Source organism: Heteronotia binoei, chromosome 4 (assembly GCF_032191835.1).
Source record: "Heteronotia binoei isolate CCM8104 ecotype False Entrance Well chromosome 4, APGP_CSIRO_Hbin_v1, whole genome shotgun sequence".
Classification (NCBI taxonomy): Eukaryota; Metazoa; Chordata; class Lepidosauria; order Squamata; family Gekkonidae; genus Heteronotia; species Heteronotia binoei.
In genome coordinates, this window is record NC_083226.1 from 88,043,275 (window position 1) to 88,069,704 (window position 26,430).

General features: G+C 43.4%; 1 protein-coding gene across 2 annotated transcripts in view; it reads right to left on the reverse strand.

Moving 5' to 3' along the window:
* ADAMTS19 (ADAM metallopeptidase with thrombospondin type 1 motif 19) overlaps positions 1 to 26,430 on the reverse strand; it is a 248,877-nt gene that overhangs the window by 6,517 nt on the left and 215,930 nt on the right. For both annotated transcript variants that reach the window (XM_060235511.1, XM_060235510.1), the window contains exons 18-21: positions 22,298 to 22,451; positions 20,106 to 20,241; positions 14,077 to 14,281; positions 12,798 to 12,950 (exon numbers count right to left, since the gene is read on the reverse strand). In XM_060235511.1, coding sequence (XP_060091494.1) covers positions 12,798 to 12,950; positions 14,077 to 14,281; positions 20,106 to 20,241; positions 22,298 to 22,451 — 648 coding nt within the window. The remainder of the gene's footprint in view (positions 1 to 12,797; positions 12,951 to 14,076; positions 14,282 to 20,105; positions 20,242 to 22,297; positions 22,452 to 26,430) is intronic.

Below are 26,430 nucleotides of genomic sequence, written 5' to 3' on the forward strand. Positions count from 1 at the left end.
CAGCCCTTATGGTCACTGCAAAACCTCCCCTTTTCATGAGGTCTCATACCAGCTGACCACCTGTCATCCACCCCTGTACCACCCATCCCCTAAGGGCTCAAGAAAGTCCTTATAATCTGTGGACTAGCTACCCACAGGTGTGCATCTAGTAGTACCCCAGTTCCGCTGTCTAGAACCATCCCTGATTCTGGCCACAGTTTTGGGTCCATTTCCCCCATCCTCTTACATCGCCATTGGAGCCTTCTTGAAGACTACAATAGGTAAATATCGCCCTGTTTGTCTACCCATGTGTTCCCCTATCTCTCTATGTTTCCTAGGACTGTATGTATGTTTCATGAGCACATTGTCTTGTATGTATGCCTATATTTTCTAGAATAAATTTAAATTGTTTTACTTAATTAGAGTCCCTAATATTATTTAAGCATTACCTTTCTGGAAGGTTAATCCTGTATACTCAGGTAAAACGATCCTGAGTGAGCCAGGTACCCACCTGACAATTCCCAAACCTCGTTTTGAGGGCATTTTGGCTTACAGATATTGGTGGAGTAAGCATTGGGCAACCCTGACTGTGTGAATACATGCGTGTCTTCAGACAGCCAGACGTGGGATTTGATCATTCAGAAATTCTTGCTAGTTAGGCTGTTGTGTGAATGAATGAGTGATTGTGATCTGTGTGAACGGCTCTAGAGAGCATTTCTATATTTTGGGTTGGGCTGCTCCCACTCTATCATTCAGCGCAGACTCTCCAGCCGCACCTAGAGAGCCAGAAACCTTGCAAAAGGACTGAGCCTGGCTAGAACGCAAGGGGAGAGTCTCGTGAAGTCCGGCCGTCGTCCCGAGGCCTTTCTAAATGCGTCTGTCTGGGGAGGGAACGTCAGGATAGGTCAGGACTGTTTAAGATCGGATAGAGAACCCTTCCCCTTTTTTTCTCTTTACTTGGACCTTAGTGCACACACGCACACTCACTGTACATGCACCCACACACATAGAAGACCGTAGAGCTGGGCAGTTAACGGATCATTCTGGGCAGCACATACATTAAGTCCTTATACTGTCTAGGACAAGACCAGTTTAAGGCACTCATATAAGTCCCGAGGATCTGCTTTCATGCGCAAGAGTCCTCAACATAGGGCAGTGAAAAAAGTCCAGGAGGAGACCCAACAAGAGTTGGCTCCCCAGGCACCAAGCAAAGTCCTAGGCTAGCCACGGTTGTTTTCCTAGGCACCAAAAGTCCCGGGGTCCGCGATTAGCTACTGCAAGTGACCTTAGTATCGGGCACAAAAAGTCCCTGGGTCTGCTAAGCACATTGGAAAGTGACCTTAGTGTTACGGCACAATTTTCCCCCAAGAAACCAACCCAGAGCCAGAGAACACCAGGAAATATGCTGCTAGTTCTTTCTCTTGGCTGTGCCTTTAAGAGAATTTAGTGACAGGAGTGAGAAGCTCTCCCTTAGGGTTAATAATGTGTCTCGGGTCTGAGGAGATAGTTACTCTTCCCAGCTGAAAAATTTCCTTTTTGCTTAGGGCCAACTGAGGAAAAGCTCAGGCTCTGAGACTTTTAAAACCTTTTGGTGAACTCAGGACTACCCCACTAAGGAAAGGTGCAGGGGCAGTGACTTTTGATTGGTTTGGAGGCAGAGGCTAGAGAAAAACCCCTCCTGAGGAGCCCAGCAATGTGTGGAAGGCCATAAGCCCATGCCACACACATTTGTTAGTGTTGCAGAGGACTAAGAAAGGTCCTGCAACTCCCTCCTTCACTTGTGAGACACACAGAGGTGTCCTGCAAGTTCTTTGCTCCCCAATAGGCAGGAAAGTGCCAGGGAAAGCTCCTGCATCAGTTAATTTTGGTGGACTGTGGCTAGGCACCTAACAGTGCAGGAAAACCAGCCCTGCAAGTAAAGTAACAACTTTGAGAGGAACTAAAGTGTAAACCATGACATTCCATGTTAAGAAAGAACAGGAGCTTCCCAAGCTAGAGAAGTGGCTTGTGAAGAAGGGTCACAACCCTTGGAAGTCGGGGTCTTTCACAGATCCCAACCCCCTCCAATTCTTCCGGGACACGTTCCAGGACCACTGTGCTAATAAAAAGATCAGCTCAGGCAAGAGAGATCTTGCATCGTGAGGGTTGTTTATATCCTTGCTGGACAGGCTATAATTAAGCAGCCCAGGGAACAAGTTAAGCAGCAAAAACAAGAAAAAGAGCAATTCCATAAAGGACATGAAATATATGTTAAGGAGATTATGGAGGAAAATAATATTCTGAAATGGGAGATCAAGGAATTAAAGGACAAGGTGGAAGAGCTTAAGCTTGAAAAACACACCTTAACCTTGGCCCACAAAATACACTGCCAGCCTTACAACAGGAACAAACGCAGGTGGCCACATTAGAACAAGAATTGGAAGGAAGCCAGGCACAAGTCAGCAAACTGCAGTACGCTGCCAAGTACCTGTCTGAGAAAAATCGGAAGGTCCGTGATGCGGTCAGTCACGAGGCTTGCCAAAAAGAAATAGCTATGCTTAGGAAAAAGTTGGAAGTTAAAAAGATCATGATAGCAACCATCTCCGCCCCTGCCCTCTATGACTTTTTGTCAGACAAAGAAAGCGAGGACGAAAAAGTTGTAAATAAAAGCAAAACAAGCCAAGCCCCAGTCTGTCTGGTAGTCACTAAAAAGACCACTACCAGGGCAGGAGACGGATCTGAGACTGTTAAAATAGTTAAGGAGACTAGAGGATGGAAGATGGAGGATGTTAAAATGGCCCATCAGATTCTTGGCCCATACACCTGAGACACCTCCATTATGTGGATGGCACAAGTCCGCAAGGAGTATCCGGGTATATCGATCAAGGAACTGAATCAGGTCTTGAAAATGGCCGCAACCGGCCAAGACCTGAAAAAGATAGTCCAGGTGATACAGCACTGACGTCCTCATCACCACTCTAGAATGGATGGCTGAGGTAATATCCTACACGTGGGATGGGGATACCATAAGGCACATCTACTACCACCATGTGCAGAGCCCAGATGAGGCCCCTACTGCATATTTAACCAGGAAGAAATTCCTAGCAGCAGCATCTAAAATAATATTACCCAAAGACAGTGGGGAACCAGATTATGAGAATCAAGATTTCATATCTGATGTGATCACAGGTCTCAATATATGCACCTTGGAGTTGTTAGGCATAGCAGCCATGAGAAAAACCACCTGGAAAGATCTAGAGGCTAATCTCTACCAAGTTGACAAATTTATGTTAAAAAGAGTCGAATGAAAGCTGACTACGCAAGAAGGGAAATATTTCATGAAGACGACACAGCTAGATTAAGTAATTATGAGAAGGAGATAGAAAGGTTCAGGGCTGAGAAACATGAGTACCTAAAAGACAAACAAAATCTAACCCACACTCTCCATGAGGTCAAATGCAGACTGGAGAATGCTTTAAAGCATGTCCAAGTCTCTGAACAGAAAGTCGCTGTTTTAGAAACACAGCTCACTCAGGCACAATATAAGAATAGCAGAGGTAGGCACCCTGCTTACTGGGATCAAGAACAAGATGGGCATGGAGAAGAAAGCCAGAACTGGAACTTCCAAAACAATGGCCTTGGTTCCAGCTCTTCTTGCCATCCCCAACTTGCCCCAAGGGTTCCCCTCCACAGGCAGGCTTATGCTCCAAGGCAGACACAGTCAGCCTCAGAGCAACCCTGTCCTCACTCGGCCCAGCGGACCCCTCGAGACAAAGTCAGAATGGCAGCTTGGTCCCAGCTTAAAGCCACTGGAGCAGAACTGAGGCAGTTTGATAAGCAGCCCACACGTGCTATTTACTGCCCTTTCAGATGCCATGAAGCCACCAGGGCACATGGCTCCCAAAGCCACAGGGTTTGCAGAAAATGGATGTAGCTTCCCCAAGGCTACTGCTTAGGGGCCACCCTTGACATAGTGCATCAGCCTACAGGACAACCACTTAAGCATATTCCCACTCCCCCCCCCCCCACAACCTAGGGGTAGGGACTGCTTTTCAGGGGCATTAAATGTTTGTGAAATTTCCCCCCTCCCTCTTTGATCACCTGCCATCGCCCCAGATATTAAAGGTGTGCACTTGGTATAAACCCAATAAATACCTTATTGGAATTTATTGAGTATTTTCTCAGTCAGTTGCCAAGTGGGCTACTGATCCAGCTATCTGAAAATGGCTCCCCATAATATCTCAAAAATGTTCAGGATTCTTTGGGACCACCAGAAAGCCACAGTTAAGGGGCACTTAAAGGGCTCTCAGTCCCTTTAAAAGTCTTCACAGTGAACTCTCAGCCTGGAGAAAACATTGAAAGGGACTGTGAACCCTTTAAATGCCTCCCCCTCTCCACTGGAAACAATGGAGGATGGGGGCAATTTTGTTGGGCAGTCCAGTTTAAACCTGGCTGCCCAGCAGAGCCCCAACACAGCCTGTGGGGAGAAGTCTCCTTGCAGGATCAGCTTTTGGATTTATCAGCCAGGGAGATATGGAGCTAACATCCTCATGCTGCCTTGGCTGGGGCTGGATCCTTTTTGCTTTAAACTAAGCTGCAAAGAGCAGCCAGCCCAGCATCAATAGCTGGCATCTCTCTGGTGCCTCAGCTCTCAGCTCCCACATCCCCAGCTGATGCTTTTTAAAAAATCTTTCTTGGGTCCACTGGATTTGAAGAAAATTGGGAATCCAGAATATTTACTAAATACAAATACCATGCCAGTACTGAGATTCAGGAATATCGGGAAATACTGATATTTTTCAATATACCACTCTCCCTCAAATACCTTTTTCAATATACCAAGCCCCCAAATACCTTTTTTGCACATCCCCAGCTATTATCATTTTCAGTCCTTCAGATCTGAAAACCTATTACTAACTTATGATCCCCACTAGTTTTATTATTTACAAAGCTCCACTTGAAATCTTTATCTTTCAGTTTCTTCTCTCTATTTTTAAAAGTCTATTAAAAGTGGAAAACTAGCACTTTCCTTAATAAAACACTGATATGTAAGAAGAATGCACCCCAGCTATTAGCATCTTAATGTTGTTGGTTGCTATTTCCTCATTCTGTTAAGTGGTTGTACTTAACCAAAACCAATATAACCAAAAGCAGAATGTGGGAGGTCCTCATAGAATATCTATAAGGACCAAATCACTGGATTTCTGTTCTTGCATTGATCATTCATTATATAATCCTTGGACTTTCCACATGGATCTGTATGCATGCAGGTACTTCCAAGCATCCCCATACATGGATATATATGAAATGTATACAGCTCTGTTGATGGAAAACTAAGCTGATTCTAATTTGATGCATGATAGAAAAACCAGATCAAATCTAAGCTTGAATTTACAAACTGAAAAACAGCCCTAATGTTAACATGCCTCTTGTGTATTCTTGGACATAAGACTGGTGATGTTAACTCAATTTTCCGTCCATGTGAAACTGGATGACTATTTATACACACACAATTCTTTACTGCTGTTTCTGAGATGATTTTTTTTTAAAAAAATCCTCTATAAAAACAGTTTTAAACAGAGATTAAATGTTCTAATATTTCAAAGAGGTTTTGGTTTTTTTTAAACACAATTACTTTCTGTCCTCAATGCAGACCTAAAAATACTGCAAAATTGTTCAAGTGCCAAATCAAGCATACTATTCTTGTCAAAGACACTCCCCAAATGAATCCTGGTTGAAGATAGCTGAAAGCATTTTTCTTAAAGATGGGAGGTTTTCTACAAAATATCTATATTACATGGTGATGTATTATGAACCCCTTGTCTGCTTAATTCAGTAATTTATATTGCATACAATCTTTAACTTGGCATATATATCTTTACCCAAGATCTTCATTCCTTTGCCTGTCAGAGGCATATATTCTGAAGCAAACACAGAATTTGTAGACCAACAGCTGAAGAAGGTTCTGTAATGCTCTAGTTACTTCCAGCTGGACTCAGTAAGAATTCCTAAATTAAGGGGAAATTGTTGCTGGCAGACAGCAATATTTAAACTGTGTACTTCAGCCAAGATAATAGGCAATCACTGCTGAGCTTGATAAAAACTGCAATTGGAAGTGCCAATCTGTAACAGTGTTAACAACACAGACTTGAACAATTTCTTCCAAGAACAAACAACCACTCCAGTTGCAATCCACAAATTACATTTTCCAGAATTATTACACAAAGAACACAAGAATTGCCTTGCTGGATTACACCAAATGCATCTTGAACACAAACCAGAACACAACCTTAAAAATACTGGAAGTTACTGGTTTAATATTAAGGGTTTGCCTAAAACCAGAACTGATATGGTGTATACTCACTGGACCATATTTCTGACATGGATTATTTTTTTTAAATTCCCCTATTACTTAATTATATGCTTTTTCAAAGACAACTACTGCCTGAGAGGGATTAATTTATTTAATTTTAATACCACTTTTTCTCACAACTTAGGACTTTTAAAGTGGTGAACAATCAAAAATATTAAAAACACCATTAAAATAGACACACACATAAAACGACTAAAGCAACAAATAACACATATACAGGAAGTAGTGAGATTTGATTGGAGAAGTACTGAGAATAATAAAGGAGCTGAGATGTAACAATGAAGAGGGAGAAAATATGGAGCTCTTGGGAGGCAGTTACAGGTTTGGGGCAGGATGACAAATAGGGATAGGTCTTCTGTCCCTCTTTCTGATATTTTTTTCACCTATAAATCAGTAACTCTACCTGTTTTTAATTATCTTCATTTTGTCACTTCAGTTTGTCAAAGGCTGTGGCTTAGTAAGGAAAAGAAGAATACTGCAAATAAATCACTGGCTATGTAGATGGTATCATTGGGAAAGGTTTGGGTTTTTGGATCATGGTGTACACTTTTGAGACGAAGCTCTTCTATCGGGATATGATTTGCACCTCACAAAGGTGGGAAAACATGTATTTGGTGCCTTACAAACCTAATAATGAAGGCTTTAAACTAAATCCTGTGGAGTGAGTGAGACAAAAAAATCAAAGCCTAGTATAATGCCAGTAACTGTCAAGAACACTAAAGATTTGTGGGGAGTGACACATATGCTAGGATATGATAACTTGCAGTAAAGTACACAAATGAAAACCTCAGGGCACATAAACCATGGACTCTGATGTCTCTACAATGATGTCTCGCAGAGTGTGGGAAACAAGCAGGAGGAAATTGAAGTTCTAATACAGGAAGGGGACTATGACCTAATAGGAATTACTGAAACCTGGTGGGATGACACTCACAATTGGAATATTAAAACTGAGGTACAACTTGTTCAAAAGGGATAGACAAATAAGGAAGGTGGAGGAGTAGCTTTATATGTAAAGGAAGTATATGCTTGTGAGGAGATATGTGAATCTGAACATGGAAGTTCAGTTAAGAATGTCCAGGAAAAATAAAAGAATAAGAATAATAGTGATATTATGGTGGGGGTCTACTATAGACCACCAAGCCAAGCAAAGAACTTGGATGAGACACTCCTAGAACAGATTCAAATGTGCTCAAAGAGACAGGACACAATGGTTATGGTAGATTTCAATTTTCTGGATATCTGTTGGAAGTCCAACTCTACTAAAAATGAAAGGTCAAATAAATTCCTAACTTGTCTTGCTGACAACTTCATCTTCCAGAAACTGGAGAGGGCAACAAGGGTCTAGGTAAGGTCTAATCAGAGCAGACTTGGACTTGATTCTCATCAAAAAGGAAGAACTGGTTGACAAGGTGAAAGTAGTGGGCACCCTTGGTAGTAGTGACCATGTGATTTTGGAATTTGCAGATTTGGGGAAGGGAAAAGCTTTACATAGTCAGACATATATGTTGGGCTTCAGGAAAACAAATTTCAATGAAGTTATGCTAGGTAGAATCTCATGGTCAGAAATACTTTAGGAGAAGGGAGCTGAAGAGGGATGGAAGCTTTTTAAAAGCAGAATATTGAAGTCACAATCACAAATGATTCCTATGAGAAGGAAAAATGGGAGGAGCCTACAGAAGCCAAGGTGGGTCCATAAACAGTTTTCTAAAGACTTAAGATTGCTTGTGAATGGTTTCTCATCCTCTTGCACAGGAGTGACAAGTGGAGTGCCTTAGGGATCTGTCCCGGGACCTGTTTTGTTTATAATCATCTTTATAAATTATCTGGATGAAGGAACAGAGGGAATGCTTATTAACAAAGATTTCAGGTTTTCATGGCTGGTAACATCATTAGGGTTTGTAGAATCTTTCGGGCTCAAGTGCCGTGTTCTACTGGAGAAAGTTTTTCTTCCAGATGTTTCGTTCTCGGCTGCGGAGATCATCCTCAGTGGCGTTGCAGCCGGAGCAGGCGCTCTGACCTTCTTGGCTGCTGTGCATTGAGTGAGGCCAGGGCTGCTGGAGAGCTGCTATTTCTAGGCTGGAGGGGGTGTGGTGAAAGGGCAATAGGTTTGTAGATGTGCCCATTGTTTGGTGGGGCTTCCTGGAAGGGTAGTGATAAGGAAACTGGCTGTTGAATGTGACCATTGTTCTGTGTTAATTCCTGGGAGGGTTGGAAGGGGTGTGAAGAAAAGGAAGATGGTTGTTGACTGTGCTGATTGTTCTGTGGAAAGTGCTGGTTGTTCTGTGAATTTCTGCAATTTATAGTCTGTAGGGTGTTTTGCAGAGCTGGATACCAAGATTGGTGGATGGAAATGCCTTCTTCCTTTCTGTTAAAGTTGTGCTGGTGTTTGTAAATCTCAATAGCTTCTCTGTTCAGGCGGGTATGATAATGTGAGGCCGTAGAAAGGACTTCAGTTCTTTCAAAGTGGATGATGTGGTCTCCTTCTTGAAGTGCATGTTCAGCTACAGCTGATTTTTCTGGCTGAAACAAGCGACAGTGTCTCTTGTGTTCGGTGAGGCGGGTGTTGAGGCAGGCACTTGAGCCTGAAAGATTCTACAAACCCTAATGCTTATTAAGTTTGCAGATGATACTAAATTGGGAGGGGTAGTAAATAGGGTAGAAAACAGAGTCAAGATACAGAGTGATCTTGACAGGCTGGAAAACTGGGCTAAAACCAATAAAATGAATTTTAACAATAAATGTAAAGTTATGCATTTAGTAGGAAAAATCAAATGCATAATTATAGGATAGGAGAGACTTATCCTGGCAGTAGTTTGTGCGAGAAGGATCTAGGGATCTTAGAAGACCATACACTAAGCATGAGTCAGCAATGTGATATAGTGGCTAAAAAGGGAAATGTAATTTTGGGCTGTATCAACAGAAGTATAATGTCCAGATCATGTGAAATGATGGTATTGCTTTACTCTGCTCTGGTTAGACCTCACCTAGAGTACTGTGTTCAGTTTTGGGCACCACAATTTAAGGATACAGAGGAGGGCAACAAAGATGGCAAGGGGTCTGGAGACCAAATCCTGCAAGAAAAAGTTGAAGGAACTGGGTATGTTCAGCCTGGAAAGGAGATGACTGAGAGGCGATATTATCACCATCTTCAAGTACTTGAAGGGCTGTCATATAGAGGATGGTGCAGAATTGTTTTCTGTTGCTCCAGAAGGCTAGACCAGAACCAACAGGTTGAAATTAAATTAAAAGAGTTTTTTGCTAGACATTAGCAAGAACTTCCTGACAGTTAGAGCAGTTCCTTATTGGAGCAGGCTTCCTCAGGAAGTGGTGGGCTTTCCTTTTTTGGAGGTTCTTGAAGAGAGGCAAGATTGCCATCTGACAGCAATGCTGATTCCATGAACTTAGGCAGATCATGAGAGGCAGGAAAGGAAGGGTTGCATCAGTGCTAAGGGTTTGTGTTTTTTTTCTATCTTCTGGGCATGGAGCAGGAGTGTGAGGGGACTTTCTGTGTGAATTTATCTGTGAATTTCCTGCATTGTGCAGGGGGTTGGACTAGATGACCCTGAAGGTCCCTTCCACCTTTATGATTCTTTGATTCCGTGCTGCTGCACCCAGTCTCTGTAGCCCTATTATTCCCCCTGACATCCTCTTGCCATTTCACTCCAATGACACAATTATACTTTATTCTTTTACATCCACTTAAAGCAACCTGTAGATACTGATACTAGCTTTGGTGTTGTCATCCTCCTCCAGAGGAGAAGGACCAGAACTTAAAGTACTTAAGCAAATTATGCTTTGTTGCCAACAGGTTCCCTCTATATCATTTACAGGAGCTTTAAATTCCAATTTCCATATGTTTAAATGTGTAACTATTAGCTCTTTACTTAAACAAAAAACAAATAGGGGACCCTAAAGGACTCACTTGGGGCGATCTCACTTTCCAGCTCCCTCTCTTTCTTTTGTTTTTATTTTTTGCCTCTCCATGGCAATGCCTGCAGCCTTTCTTCCACCCACCCACCTACCTTTTTATTTTTCTTCTCCTGGCAGCCTGTGACCCCATTCTAAACCTACTTTTTCTGTTCTCCTCTCCTATACTCAGCTTTTAAAAAACTTTGCTGTTCCTCCACCTTCCAGCTTTACCTTCCCTCCATCTCACTTTTCAAAATCTTCTTAATGCTGCATCTCCATCCCCCCCACACACAAACTAAATGAGGTTTGGAATCCATGCTAATGTTGATTGTGGGTTGCCTAGCAACTGCCAAAATGGCACTGAGATTTTATGATGTAGTCTTGGTCCCACTGTGTTGATTTTTTAATTCATGCTGTATGGTCCAGTTCAGAATGAAATATAATGATTATCTTCATTTTAATATGCTAATCTGTACTACGCTCCAATTTCCTTTTGTCCTTCCTAAATTATATAGCACTTATCCAGGTGGGCAACTGTGTTGGTCTGAAGCAGTAGAACAAATTTGAGTCCAGTAGCACTTTTAAGACCAAAAAAGTTTTATTCAAGGAATGAGCTTTTGTGTGCATGCACACTTCCTCACACTTCAATATATCTGAGAGAGATGGATCTGCATCATTATCTTCCCCACATACACATTCACGTGAGTGATCTTGGTTACAATTAAAGAAATTTTCTAGCTTCTTCATGCCTTACCTTTCCAGGATCAGTCTCATTTTGATTTCTAATTTGCAGTCTCTCTTTTGGTTGAGCCTGGAGCAGCCTGTCACTCAAGGCTTTCTGGCTCTGTAAAGAATTAACCCTTCACAGTCCTTTAGTTGTTGGTACAGCACTTCTAAGCCTCTCAAAAAGTGCAGTCTGTCACAGCAACACTGGGACAAGCTCAGATATTTTTCTTCCTTGCTTTCCTCTGTATCACTAAATCTAATCTTAACGACAGATACAGAACATGGATACATTAATTTCTACCATTTATTGTTTAGAGCCAATTTATTCACCATTAAATCTATGAAATACTACAAATAAAGTTCTAAGGTTTTGATGAAACTGATGGGCTAATTGAGCTTGATGAACTAATCATTTTATCACTGTTTCAAATTTTATATTCCTGTTTTTGTTGTAATAACAACCAATGAAAAAAAATATAGGCTTCTATGGATTGTTTTGATTTAAAACATTTCAGCTTTGTTATGATTACTTCTATTTTCTTTCAGCAATTCCTGCTTCAGATCAAAACTAATGACTGAGATGTGCACAGTGAACAGAAACCCAAGAAAGTTCATATTAATACTCCAACAAGGCTTAATATGACTGATAATTGTATTTACATTCTGAAGACATTATTTAGCAGTAGTTTGAAAATTACTGGACAGTTCAAAAGAACAGCCTCCTATCAATGGCAAGATATTTAGTAAAGATCAACAATAGTGAACGCCAAAGTGATGAATGGCAGCACTAATTACTCTGCATCCCAGACATCAGCAATGAGTAAGAGCTGTGTTTACAAGCTCCTTGCCTAATTACAAATACATCACTTAGTAGCCCATTAGAGGTGTGCAATTTTTTCCCATTTTTTTTGTTTGAGTCTGTTGGACCCCCCAATATTTTGGTATTTTCAGCTCTTTTCTACAGCTTCAAATCAAGGTGCAGAAGCACTTATACTGAAGGTGGGCATTACAAATCACTAAGGTTTATATTCCAAGCCAAGGAATTATAAATATTGGAAGTATCACAAATAAAATATAATAAATGATATCTTTATTTTAAAAAAACTATATTTGACCCAAAGAAGAGAAAAAGTAAGAACAAGTAGCAATCACAATTAAAACTCTTTTGGAAAGTCTCATCTGAAAAGAGTAAAATGTATGTGTCTTTTAAATAGCATTAGGACTGCTTAAGGTGATAACTGTATGAGCAGTACTAGATGACAGACAGACGATAGATAGATAGATAGATAGATAGATAGATAGATAGATAGATAGATAGATAGATAGATAGATAGATAGATAGATAGATAGATAGATAGATAGAACGAGCTAGCGTTAGGCTCTTACAAGATTCCTGTTTTGTTTAAACTCAAGATTTCAAATTACAGGAGTAACTGTAGCTTGTCTATCATGCTGTAACTTTTAGCATACAGTCTTTTCCTTGGTTTATCCCCATCACATAGGGCTGCATCATAGCTCCTAGCTGTTTCACAAATACTCAAAGTTCATTCTGTGACATAACAGGTAGATTCTATGGCATTCTTTTGGTTCAGTTTGTGAAATAATTTGTGCCAATGGTTGTGTATTTGGAAGAAGATTTCTGGATTTAGTTTTTCTCTAAAGCAATATTCAAGGATGAGGTCCTTCTGTGAGTGGAAGTTAACTTCCACATGGAGAAGGGCAACTTTTCATTCATCTTAGAATACTATCTGCACTTCTTTATTGAAATAAAATGAGGGATATTAAAAAAAAAAAACCCTGAGTATCATTAGTAGAAAGCATGCTATACCTTAGACCAGTCTCCCATTCTCCAGATATAGCATTTGGAATAGTCTTCACAGTCTTCTGCTTCTTTGGGTCTTGTAGATAAGACACACTTCTTTCGGGGATTGGTACACCTAACAGTTCGATGCCGTACTCCTTTGCCACATTTTACAGAGCACTATAGAAATATGTTAAACATTAAACAAAATTCACACAAATATAAATACTAATGTTTCACAAAGGGACCCACACCTACTGCCTCTACATTGCACAGATTATGTAAAAAGACAGTAAAATGAACAAAGTTATTTTTTAAAGCTTACAAAAGAACACAGTGAAGATATAAAGAACTGTACACACCAAGCAGGATAGCGAAAGAGTGGCTTCATGATGCTCCTGTTTGCTCTCAAATCTCATATAAAAATAACCAGTATTTTACAGTTCTAGTTCAGGAACCTGAAATAGTTTAGGCTGTGGACTAAGGAAAACCCCTAAGTCCTGGCTGAATTGCTAAGGAACACTGCTAACCTTCCTAGCTATTACACCATGCCACAGCTGTAGTGTTGCTGATCTCCCACCAGCAACTCTCCCTTTCTGAGTGGCGATGGGAGAACAACAAAGAAAGAAATAGCTGTCAGGCAACTGGCATGATATCACTTCCAGGGAAAACCGAGAAATGACATACCAGCCCTCTCTAGAGATTGTCTTAAATTCTAGAGAGGCATGATGTCACTTCTGGGTTTTCCCTGGAAATGAGAAAATGTCATTGCTTCCCCCTCTGGGTTCCCCCTAGACTGGCAATTCTACTCAGCTGTGAAGGAGAAGATGAGGTGAAAGTGGAATTGCTGGACTACAGGGGACAGGATAGCATCAGGAGGGAGTGCTGAGGTCATCTCCACTTGCTTCCACTGTACTTGTTATTGCTTCTATACCAGGAGTACCTGTATGGAAGCGGCCTCAGTCACAGAAAAACCACAAATTGAGGCTTTATGTCCCCCCTCCCCTATTTAAGCCCTGACCTGGATGATCCAGGCAGCCCAATCTTGTCAGACCTCAGAAGCTAAGCAAAGGTGACTTTGATTAGTACTTGGGATGAGAGACCAACAAGAAAAGCCAGGGTTACTATGAAGAGGCAGGTAATGGCAAACCACTACTGTTCATCCCTTGCCTTGAAAACCACATGGGGTTAGTATAAATTGGCTATGACTTGATGGTACTTTCTATCACCCTTGATTTTATGTCAATGAATCCCCTGAATTTGGATCAGTTGAATAAATAGTAAAGAATTGGTACAAATACCGCACCTCAGACCACACTCCAGCTTCCCACACTGTCATGCAATCTTGGCCTTCACAGCGCTGAGACGAAGTAGGTTTTGGTCCAAGACAGTCTTTCTCACGTGCTCTGATTAAGGTTCCATTTCTGAGTTGCTGAGTACAGGCTACTTGTCGGTTCTGGGTTCCCTTTCCACATGTCCTTGAACATGGAGTCCATTCTGTCATCATCCATCTACATTTTAAAACACCGGAAAATACATATTACGTACTTACTACCTGTACCTGCCAAAGCAGATTATTTTCTAAACAGTTTTTTCTTGTATAGTTTGTTTTAAAGAACATTTTAAAACTGCTCTTATTAATGTGACTTTCTTAACAATTTCCGGAGCATTCTCATTGAAGTAATCGTTCCATTGAGGCATTGCAAACTTAGCTTGGATGCCAGAGCTTTAATTCAGTTTACAATTAACTGCAACTGTATATTTTATAAAATATTTAGGCTAAGTAGGAATCAAAAGATTTTCATGTATTATGTGTTTCTTAAGATAATTATTTAAATCCTGAAATTACAAGCAAGCATTTAATTTACAAATTATAAGTACACTAGGAGTAAGGCCCATTGTAAAGAAAAACAGGCTCTAGAAGGAGATTCTTGAATGCCCTCCACCCCTGCTGTCTTCCCACCCACACAAGTGAAGGCAAAGAGGAACTTGACGAAAGCAAAGAGGAACTTGACGAAAAAGCAAAGAGGAACTTGACGAAAAGGAAAAAGAGAAACTCAAGCGGCGTAGAGTTGACAGAACCTGGGCCAACTGGCTGCCGGGTTTTCTTATTTACGCCGGGGTTATAGCCAGGGCACAGCCCAGTAGGGCCGCCACCTTATTCCAGTACTGCGACATTATCTACCGGGCATACACTGATTTTGGGGGTTCTGCCTGGTTGCAGTATGACGAAACGTTTCGAATGAGGGCGGCTATTAACCCCCTACTGCCGTGGGACCAAATCAACCAACAGTTGTGGTTGCAATTGATGGCCCCCGCTAAACCCAATCTGGGGGATAGGGCTGATAGTGGGCATTTGGTCCATAGGCAAGCAAGCACTTCAACAGCCCGCTCTACGGCGGGCCAGCCGGTTCAACCCCGGCTGTTGTGTTGGGAATACACCTCCCAAGGTGTCTGCTCAAGGAAGGCTTGCAAATTTAAACACGAGTGCCTGCTGTGTGGAGGTCCTCACACCTTTTCAGCATGTAGCAAGGCGAAACCAAAAGGCGGACCCAAACGTCCTGGGGGCAGTGGCGGTTCCCAGTCAATGGGAAAAGGGCCCCAGCCCCATTCGGCTGAGGGCCCTTGAGCACTTCATTCGGAATTACCCGCGGGTTGTGGACAAGTTGTATTTGTTAGAGGGTTTCACGTTCGGTTTTCGCATCCTGTACATTGGACCCAGGGTCCCTTGCGTTGCTGCCAATTTGCGTTCTGTTATTGGTTTGGAGCACGTGGTCAGGGAAAAGATTGCTAAGGAATGTGCTGAAGGGCGAGTCATCGGCCCATTCCCTGCCCCTCCCGTTCCCAATTTGAGGGTATCCCCTTTGGGGGTAGTCCCTAAGAAGGTGGTTGGTGAGTTCCGGCTTATCCACCATTTATCTTACCCTGCGGGCGGGTATTTGTGTTCTGTCCGTTATACGTCATTTGACCAAGAAGTTAAGGTCATACGGAGCTGCGGGCCCGGCGTGGAAATGGCGAAATGTGATATAAAATCTGCATTTCGACTATTGCCGGTTCACCCGGAGGACTTCGAATTGTTGGGTTTCCAGTTTGAAGGTAACTTTTACCTAGATAGGGCATTACCCATGGGATGCTCAGTATCCTGTGCCGCCTTTGAGCATTTCAGCTCCTTTTTGGAGTGGCTGGTCAAACACAGGTCGGGCTGCCGCGAGGTGGTGCACTATTTGGATGATTTTCTGTTCGCAGGCGCATCCGGTTCTGGCAATTGCGCCCGTTTACTAGACCTTTTTACGAGGTTAGCGGCGGAGTTGGGCGTGCCACTCGCTCACGAGAAGACTGAGGGCCCTGTCACCTGTATCACTTTCCTGGGTATCGAATTGGATACTGTGCAACAGTCCTCCCGGTTGCCGGATGACAAGGTTGGCCAGATTAGGGCCAGACTCCGGGCAATGATGGGCAGGCGCAAGGTGTCACTAATCGAGCTGCAGCCTGAGGAGTGGCTCCACAGTGGCCTTTGTAGAAACTTGACTTTGTTGGAATTCTTCCCCATAGTTGCAGCAGTTTTTATTTGGGGCGCACAGATGGCGGATAAGGTTGTGCACTTTTGGTGTGACAACCTAGCTGTAGTGCACGTGGTTAACTCTTTGACATCCAAATCCAAGCCAGTTATGTCGTTTGTTCGAGTTTTTGTCCTGCGCTGTCTACAGTTAAACATTATATTCGTCGCCAAGCACATGCCAGGCATTAATAATGGGGTGGCGGGCGCCCTGTCTCGCCGACAGATGGAGCGGTTCCACCTTCTCGCCCTGGAGGCCAATGCCCATCCGACTCGGATGCCACCCCACCTTTGGCACCTTGGCTGGCCGAAGCAGGTAGGGCAATCCTTCTAGCGCTGGCCCCGAGTACGCGGAGGGCTTACGATCGTGTGTCATCGCTGTTCAAGGTATTCCGCCGATCCGCCGGGTTGGGCGAGGTATGGCCCATCCCGGTGGCCCATTTGATGCAGTTTTGTGTATATCAGAAGTCTAAGGGTATGAAAGTTAAAACCATCAAGGGCCATTTGGCAGCGTTGTCCTTTCTCAGCAAAGCCCAAGGCTTCCCTGCCGTTGGGGAGGATTTTAGGATTAAGAAGATGCTCGAGGGTTGGTCCAGGGAACAGGGGCAGAGAGTTGATACCAGGGAGCCCATATCTCCCTCCATTCTACAAGGTTTGGGAGGGGAGTGGCCCAAGGTTTGTAGCTCGGACTATGAGATTGTGTTGTTCCATGCTGCAGCCCTTTCCGCCTTTTTCGGAGCCCTGTGTGTTAGCGAGCTAGTCCAGTCCTCGTGGAGGGACACAGCTGACACCGCTTTGCAGATGGGTGATGTGTCATTTAAGCATGGGCAGGTACTGTTGCAAGTACGGCGGTCCAAAACGGACCAGCGAGGCAAAGGCACTACCATCAAGTTGGGTCCCTGCTCTGTGCCTGGGCTCTGTCCGGTCCAGGCGTTACGTGCATACTGTCAAGTACGGGGTTCTGAAACGGGCCCCTTTTTCCGGCACGAGGGAGGTTCTCCCCTTACGAAGTACCAGTTTTGGGCGGTTACCACCCGGGCCTTGGGTAATCTTGGCCTGAGGGGTTTCTGCTTTGGGACTCACTCTTTTCGGATTGGCGCAGCTTCAACGGCCACAGCCATGGGATACCCTGGACCGGCTATTCAACAGGTCGGGCGTTGGAGGTCCCCGGCCTATCAGTCTTATGTTCGCCCATTGTTGCTCCCCTGAGTGCATAGGGGGAAGGTTGAGTGTTGTTTTCTGACTTTATTTTCTTGTTTCAGGTGCTGTGGCTCAACATGGGAGGCTGAGGATCCTCGTATGCGGTCACAGCATGGTCTTTTGGGCGGCCCATTTCGCAAGAAGTTCATCGCTCGGGTTACAGCTCGGACTGAGCGAGTGGGCCACGGTTGAATGGTTGGGGCGACGGGGGCTTCGATGGGCCCAGTTGTTGTCGCTGTTGTTCGACAATCGGCCTCGTTCCCCTCCCCATCTGTTGGTCATTCACCTGGGTGGGAATGACCTAGGTTTGTTACAAGGCAGGGCACTTTCCCTGCAGGCGATCTCGGACTTGTGGGTCATTGCGAGTAGGTGGCCCGGAGTCCGGATCATATGGTCAGCCATTTTGCCTCGGAGGAGGTGGCAGTCTGCCTGGAACCCCGCTGGGCTCGAGCGGGCCAGGAGAAAGGCAAATCGGGCCCTGCAGCTGGCTCTTGAAGGAGGTCTGGGCACCTTCCTCCCGCATCCTAGCATTAATGTGCATAATGCTGAGCTTTATCGGCCAGATGGGGTACATCTGTCTGATGCTGGGAATTGGGCCTTCTTGACAGAGCTGAGGCAAGGTCTTCAGGAGGCTTTGGGCCTCCCGGGGGTCGCTAATGCCTAAGCAGAGGCTTGGCATTGCGGTTGGCGGAATTTCCAAGGGATTCTGACCTTGCCGGCGAGCACCCAGGCCTCTGCTCCTGTGGTTGTGCGTACGATCCGTATGGAAGGCAGATGGGCTTTACGGCTCAATGTACTGAAATGCGGATCGGGTCCATGTATCCCCTTTTGGCGCCCCTTTCTGGTGATCGGGGTGGGCACTAGGGGATGACATGTTTGGTCTGCCGCCCGGTTACAGCCATGGGGGCATGGCTGTGACTGGGGGTTGGGTGGCTCGCCCTTACAGGACTTGGCGGGGTCATGAGTGACCCCAGGGCTCGTCCTCTCAGTTCTCCTTGCCTAGTTGTTTTCTGTTAAATAAAGTGGCCTATTTCCCAACAACTGTTGTCTGCCTCTTTATTCCGTTTGGGGGTGCAATAAAGTTTTGTGTAGAATGAAACCTCAGTCTCTCCCTTGTCAGTGGAAACCTCTGTGTTCCTGAAATTCAACTCGTAGGGATCAGTGGCCAAATGAAGAACAAAAAGGAATCTTAGAGTCCAACCAATGCATTACTTTCACATTCCTGTTATTATTTATTTCTTATTATTCCTTTATTTTGACTATCAAGTCACAGCTGACTTATGACAACCCAATAGGATTTTCAGGGCAAGAGACATTCAGATGTGGTTTGCCATTGCCTGCCTCCTTGCCACGACCCTATTATTCCCTAGAAGTCTCCCATTCAAATACTAGCCAGGGCTGGCTCTACTGAGCTTCCAAGAACTGACGAGATCAAACTAGCCTGGGCTATCCAGGTCTATACATGTGGGAGCTTTAACATCTTGTGTATACCTAATTTTTGTTTTTTTGATGCCAGTTTTTTTCTGATACTTTTTCTTTTTTGAGAAGTATCTTTTTAATAGGATAATTTAGGCATATCACATTCTATAACCTTTAAGGCCCTTAATGGTCAGGGACCCATGTACCATTACATAATATTATGTACCATTACATAATACATGACTGAATTCATGTATGTCATGCATATGAGTCTATCTTACTTCTTTGTTTTCTTAGTCTTCGCCATGTATAAGCAAATGTTGCCCCCAAATCCCAAGACTATTCAGCAATTTAGGGAGCAATACTAAGCAGTTCTACTTTGAAGTATGTTGTATGTTATTTACTAGGGATTATTACCAGGACAGTGTCTTTTGGATTGCAATATAAGCATTTTAACTGAAAATTGAGGCTCACACAGACAAGATAAATATTCAGGCAGGGTAAAATCCATTTTAATGTTCTCCCATCAATGGTGCTATATAGGATATTTAAGAAAATTCCATATTCAGACAGGATGTATCCAAGTGGGAGATTGAAGATAATGATCATGTTCTCTTGCATTGTAAATTTATGGTGATCTTTGTGCTGTTTTTAAAAAGACTTTTCTGCAGCCTTTAGAGAGTCGATCTGATGATCACAAGACCTTCCTACTTTTAGCCTCAAATAAGTGCAAAATCATTGAATCTGTAGCAAAATTCCTCTACTATGCTTGTAGGAGGAGAATCTGAAATGTGTGTGCCATGTCATAGGTCAGAGTGTAGTTTAATTGTTAGAGATATCCCAGTGATGTCAGGGATTTGTGGCATACGCAAATGAGTTGTGCTAATGAGCTCTGACACCTCTTTTTCTACAAAATCATCCCTGATAGTAGTGGTAGTCAACTGGTTTTTGGGTCACAGCTTCCCCATCCCAAATTTCTGCAGCCCTCATGTCAATGACCTACATATTCTTAAATGTTGGGACATTTCATATATTCCTGCAGAAGCCTCTATGATATATTGTAATGTAAGGAATCTTATAGATGAGAACCAGGACCTTGAGGGATGTTCCTTTTCAATCTAAGCAGAAATTAAAATGGTAATTGTTTGACTCGCTATCACCTTGTCTGGCACGGCTGTTCATTGCACTTTCGGATTTGTGGTTCAGGTTTTGTTAGATATTTGCATTTCTTGTTGTCCACAAAACTGATATTCTTATTCATAATCTTTGTGCAGGATACTGTTGTCTTTCTTTCTCCTGATAAGACACAAAACAGAAGTGTGTGGAACTGCAAGATACTCTGATTTAAAAGGTGGTTTCTCAAACAGCTGTTTTCATTAAAATTTTGGCTATAATCAAGTTATATCCACTGGGAGAGTTAAATAAATAAATAAATAATTTTAAAAATTGTTTCAGGCATGCCAATGAACTTATTCCTTTGACCAGCAGAGCCCTTGCCAGTCCACAAAATGCTTTTATTTTATTTTTCAGATTTATATTCCACCCTCTCCACAAGCGGGCTCAGGGCAGATCACAGAAAGTTCATCCAGTTTTAAAACTGGTGTGGAAGGCTGCCATTTGAGAAACATCAGCATAATGCTTCCTTGAACACAGGAAAACAATTTTGTGATTCTTTAGATCCAGTCAGTATTGTTTATGTCTTGTCAACTGAAAGTAGGAAAATAAAACACAAAAAGATACAGTAACTGAAAATTCAGTTCCCACAAGTAAAAGTTGAACAAATCTACAAACATGTGAATTGTTGAAAGAAAACCTGGTGTCTTCGATAGAAAAACAGTGAAGCATGCTTTTTCATGCAATCAAATTTTCAAAACTAAGAATCAATCTAAGTTGGAAATATACTCAATGTACATTGTAGCCAACTATGCACATGAAAAATGGTTTCTCCTCTTGGTTTCTCCTCTCCATTGCAATATATTGTTCTACACCTTTGAAAGCTTTCCTGGCATGACTACAATGAATCAAAAATTTGTTTAAAATGTCTTTAAGATGACGTGAAAATATTCAAAAAATATTATTTTCCCTAAATATATCAATTATAAAGATGGGAAATTATGACAAAATCTTTGCTAATTATTAATCTGTGTTATACATTATAATTTTTGTCTACTGAGTCATTTATAATAGAAATATATGGCACAGTTTTCATGTGCCACAGTAGATGATGCCCTGGCTCTTCTAAAGTAGCTGATCCAAACAGTAGTATGTCAAAAGGAACATCAGTGGCTCTGTTCAGACAAAGGAGATCACTAAAAGCAGAATGCAGTTATAGAACAGAATGATAATTTAAAACTATTGAGTTTAACCAGGTCACACTGGAATGACACTGTGTGCTGATTGTACTGTGCATTGACTCATTACCTGGAGTGCCCATGAAAAGAAATGCAAAAATAATTTTAACGAACAATAAATCAATAAACAATAAAAATCTATGTATACAAAAATTGTTAGTCACTCCAAATCAATATGTGAAATTCAGCATCTCTGCCCTCATTGACTCTTAAGACCACAATGCTACAGAAGAGGGTAGAAGAATCACTGCTTAACTGTCCAATCCCATTTCTCCACTGAATTTAACAGGGTATAACTTTGCTTAGCATTACACTGCAATTATCCCATTTATGTAATTCTTAAAAACAGGGGGCTTTCAATTGACACCATGTTGATTCACTTGTCCATCATTCTCAGGCCTTTTCTTCAAGCCTCTGTCTCTCTCACTTGCTTTTTCCTTACACTGATGTCCAGCTACTTTCTGGAGACTCTTCCAGTTCCTATTCCGATCCCTAGCCTGCCCCACACACCTCCTCCAATATGAATTAGTCCAATTCACAGAAATTGTATTGTGAATCTTTGTTGTTTACATAGCTAGTCCTGGAGCAGAAGGAATATACATGGATATTCTGTGATCATATATTAACTAATCAGCAAAGGCTTCACTGCAGCAAACAAAATACAATATTGACTATGAACTGTGCAGGAACAGTGTGTAGTGCAGGATTCATATCAAGTGAAGAAGTGCACAAGTATATGTTTTCCAAATCCACTGAAGAATCCACATATGCTCTGATATGAAACCATATGATCTGACATGAAACCAAAGAAATACATTGGTCATGGTAAAAGCTTAAAGGCTGTAAGTATAACTATTATAACAGACATTCTGAAACTGAAAATTTGGTTTTGTCCTTCCTGCAGCAAGGCTCTTGCTCAAGTGGCATTGACAGCACTAATATAACAAGAAACATTAACTCACCAAATAGTTACCATACTACAGATTTTAGAAAACCATTACCTCCTCCACAGATAGCACCACAATCCTCCCAGCCTGAATGAGTCCACATAAAAAGTGGCTCAGATACTTTTGAGCTCTGATTATCAGGTAGGGGGTCCAAGGGAATAGTGTATTCATAGTGTAGACCATAATTTTGATCTTGAAAAAGCAGGACCTGTAACACAGAATTGAGATTTGAAAACCTAGTTATTACAGATTTTAAAAATGAAGTTGATATGCAAAATCAGTGACGTATAGCTCTATGGCAAAGCACATAATGTGTATGGATATGGCCCCAAGTTAAAAACCCTTAGTTGAAAGGATGCCAGGTAGTAGAAATTAGCAAAATCTTTTTCTGAGGCCTTAGACAAAAGCAGGAATCTCCAATGTTGTGGGTCCTTCGGAACTGAGGACAGTGTGCTCTATCACAAAATGTTCTAGGATGAGGGGATCACAAAATAGCTATGATGGAGACCGTCTGCAAGCAAAGCAACTTCTATGGTGTTGGCAGCTGTTTCTGAACAGGAACTTTCTGCAGCCTCCTATCTTCTTACTGTATTTAAATAATTTACCCAGCTTAGATTTCTATTGACAAATCAGGACCCAATACAGGTAAAAGCTATGTAATAAAATGCATTTCCAACTTCAATGAGGTAGAGAGAAAAAACTAGAATTGACTCTCTGTCTTGGAGAAAAGACACTATTGTTAAAGCAACCAAGAAATCTACTGGTGTGCACTATGGAACACACTGGTATCATGCTGGGGATTTACAGAGCAACTACTAATTACTGTTGACAGTACTGGTCAACAGTACGAACTTCTCAGGTTGAATATCGACATAGCAGCTCTCAGTGAGGTCCGTTTCCCTGAGGAAGGTAGTCTTCAAGAACACGGTGCTGGCTATACCCTCTACTGGTCGGGTAAGTCAAAGGCTGAGAGCCGCCTTTCTGGCGTTGGCTTCATGGTCAGGAACTCCATTGCCTCCAAACTCGAAAACCTGCCAACAGGTCACTCAGATCGCATCATGTCCATGCGCCTCCCACTTCAAAACAAGCAGCATGCAACACTCTTCAGTGTGTATGCCCCAACCCTTCAAGCAGATCCTGCAGAAAAGAACAAGTTCTATGCTGATCTACGCAACCTCGTACGGAAGACCCCTACAGAGGACAAGGTGATCATCCTTGGCGACTTCAATGCCAGAGTAGGTAAAGACTCGGAAGCCTGGAAAGGAGTACTTGGCAAACACGGCATTGGCAACTGCAATGACAACGGGCGCCTCCTACTAGAATTCTGCATGGAGCACCAGCTCACCATCACCAACACTATCTTCCAGCAGAAGAACAGTCTGAAGACAACCTGGATGCACCCACGGTCCAAGCATTGGCACCTTATCGACTACATTCTGGTGCGCCAGAGAGACCTTCGAGATGTCTTACACACCCGAGTAATGCCCAGCACAGAATGTCATACGGATCATCGTCTTGTACGCTGCAATCTCCGTCTTCACTTTAAACCCACACCCAGGAGAGGAGGTATCCCTCGGAGGAAGTTTCAGGTTGGCAGCCTCCAGTCAGCCGAAGTTAAAGCTGCCTTCCAGGCAAAACTCCAGTCAAGAATTGAGGACCCCAGTTGCCCCACAGACCCTTCTCCAGAAGCACTCTGGGAACACCTAAAAACTACTGTCCTGCAGATCTCTGAAGAAGTCCTCGGGTTCTCCACAAGGAAGAACAAGGACTGGTTTGATGAGAACAATCAAGAGATCCAAGAATTACTGGCAAAAAGAGATCTGCCTACCAAGCACATCTTGCTCAGCCCTCCTGTCCTGGGAAAAAAGCAACCTTTCGCGCTGCATGTAGCAACCTCCAGCGCAAGCTTCGAGACATTCAGAACGAGTGGTGGACCAAGCTTGCAGAGAGAACCCAGCTGTGTGCAGACACTGGTGATTTAAGAGGGTTCTACGAAGCCCTGAAGGCAGTATATGGTCCATCATATCAGGCTCAGAGTCCCTTGCATAGTGCAGACGGCCAAGTGCTCCTCACAGACAAGGCATCCATACTGAACCGGTGGTCGGAGTATTTTCAGGTTCTCTTCAGTGCCAACCGCGTAGTTCAAGATTCAGCAATCCACCTCACACCACTTCAACCGGTGAAAACAGAGTTGGATGAGATCCCCACCCTAGAAGAGACTGTTAAAGCCATCAAGCAACTGAAAAATGGCAAGGCAGCGGGAGTTGATGGAATTCCACCAGAGATCTAGAAGCATGGGGGCACAGTACTACATAGCTCACTTCACAAAGTACTTGTCACCTGCTGGGAACAAGGCAAATTACCACAGGACTTTCGCGATGCAATCATCATCACCCTATACAAGAACAAAGGGGAAAAGTCAGACTGCTCCAACTACCGGGGGATAACCCTGCTCTCCATCGCAGGCAAAATCCTTGCCAGAATACTCCTGAACAGACTGGTGCCCGCCATTGCAGAAGAACTCCTCCCAGAGAGCCAGTGCGGCTTCAGAGCTAACAGGAGCACCATCGACATGGTATTTGTTCTCAGGCAGCTCCAAGAGAAATGCAGGGAACAGAACAAGGCTCTGTATGTGACTTTTGTCGACCTTACCAAAGCTTTCGATACCGTTAGCAGGAAAGGCCTGTGGCAAATCTTGGAACGTTTAGGATGTCCCCCAAGGTTCCTCAGCATGATCATCCAGCTACACGAAGACCAGCGAGGCCAAGTCAGACACTGCAACGACCTCTCAGAGCCCTTCCCAATAGGCACAGGTGTAAAGTAAGGCTGCGTTCTCGCTCCAACTCTCTTTACGATCTTCTTTAGCATGATGCTTCAAAGAGCCGCAGTAGATCTAGATGATGACGATGGTGTATACATCCGCTATCGCACCGATGGCAGCCTGTTCAACCTGAGGCAACTAAAGGCCCACTCCAAGACAATGGAAAAACTCATCCGAGAGCTACTGTTTGCTGATGATGCTGCACTTGTCTCCCACTCGGTATCAGCTCTGCAGCATATGACGTCCTGCTTTGCAGAGGCTGCCAAGATATTCGGCCTAGAAGTTAGTCTGAAGAAGACAGAAGTTCTCCACCAGCCTGCACCCCAGGAAGATTATCACCCCCCCTGCATCACTGTGGGTGAATCAGTTCTGAAGACAGTCCAGCAGTTCAGCTACCTGGGGTACATCATCTCCTCAGATGCCAAGATCGACAAGGAGATTGACAACAGGCTGGCAAAGGTAAACCGTGCATTTGGCCGACTGCACAAAAGAGTGTGGAGCAACAAGCATCTGAAAAAAGGCACAAAGATCAATGTTTACAAAGCAGTTGTGATGACAACCCTCATCTACGGCTCCGAATCGTGGGTTTTATACCGTCATCACCTGCGACTCCTTGAGCGCTTTCATCAGCGCTGCCTTCGCACCATCCTCAACATCCACTGGAGTGACTTTGTGACCAACACTGAAGTCCTCAAGCGGGCGGAGGTTACCAGCATTGAGGCACTGCTGCTGAAGACGCAGCTGCGCTGGGCAGGGCATATTTCTAGGATGGAAAACCACCGCCTTCCCAAGATTGCCCTGTATGGCGAACTCTCCACCGGTCATCGAAATAGAGGGGCACCGAAGAAGAGGTACAAGGACTCCTTGAAGAAATCCCTTAGCACCTGTCACATCAACCATCACCAGTGGTCTGACCTAGCCTCAGATCGCAAAGCATGGAGGCACACCATCCACCAGGCTGTCTCTTCCTTTGAGAACGCACGCATAGCTGGTCTTGAGGACAAAAGGAGATTGAGGAAGAATCGCACTGCTACAGGACCAACCCTAAATCAGACTTTTCCCTGCAGCCGCTGTGGCCGGACCTGCCTGTCCCACATTGGTCTTGTCAGCCACCAGCGAGCCTGCAGCAAACGTGGACTATTGCACCCTTCTTAAATCTTCGTTCGCGAAGCCAAGCCGAGAGACTAATTACTGTTGACAGTACTGGTCTAGATGGACCAGCAGTCTGACTCAGGCAATCAATGACAGAGTTGCTATTCTGATACCCACAGAATATGTTTAAGAGTAAACACAAAAGATATTTCAAAACTTTACATGCAAAATCATAACGAAATCAGAAACTTATTTCTAGATAAAACTATGAATC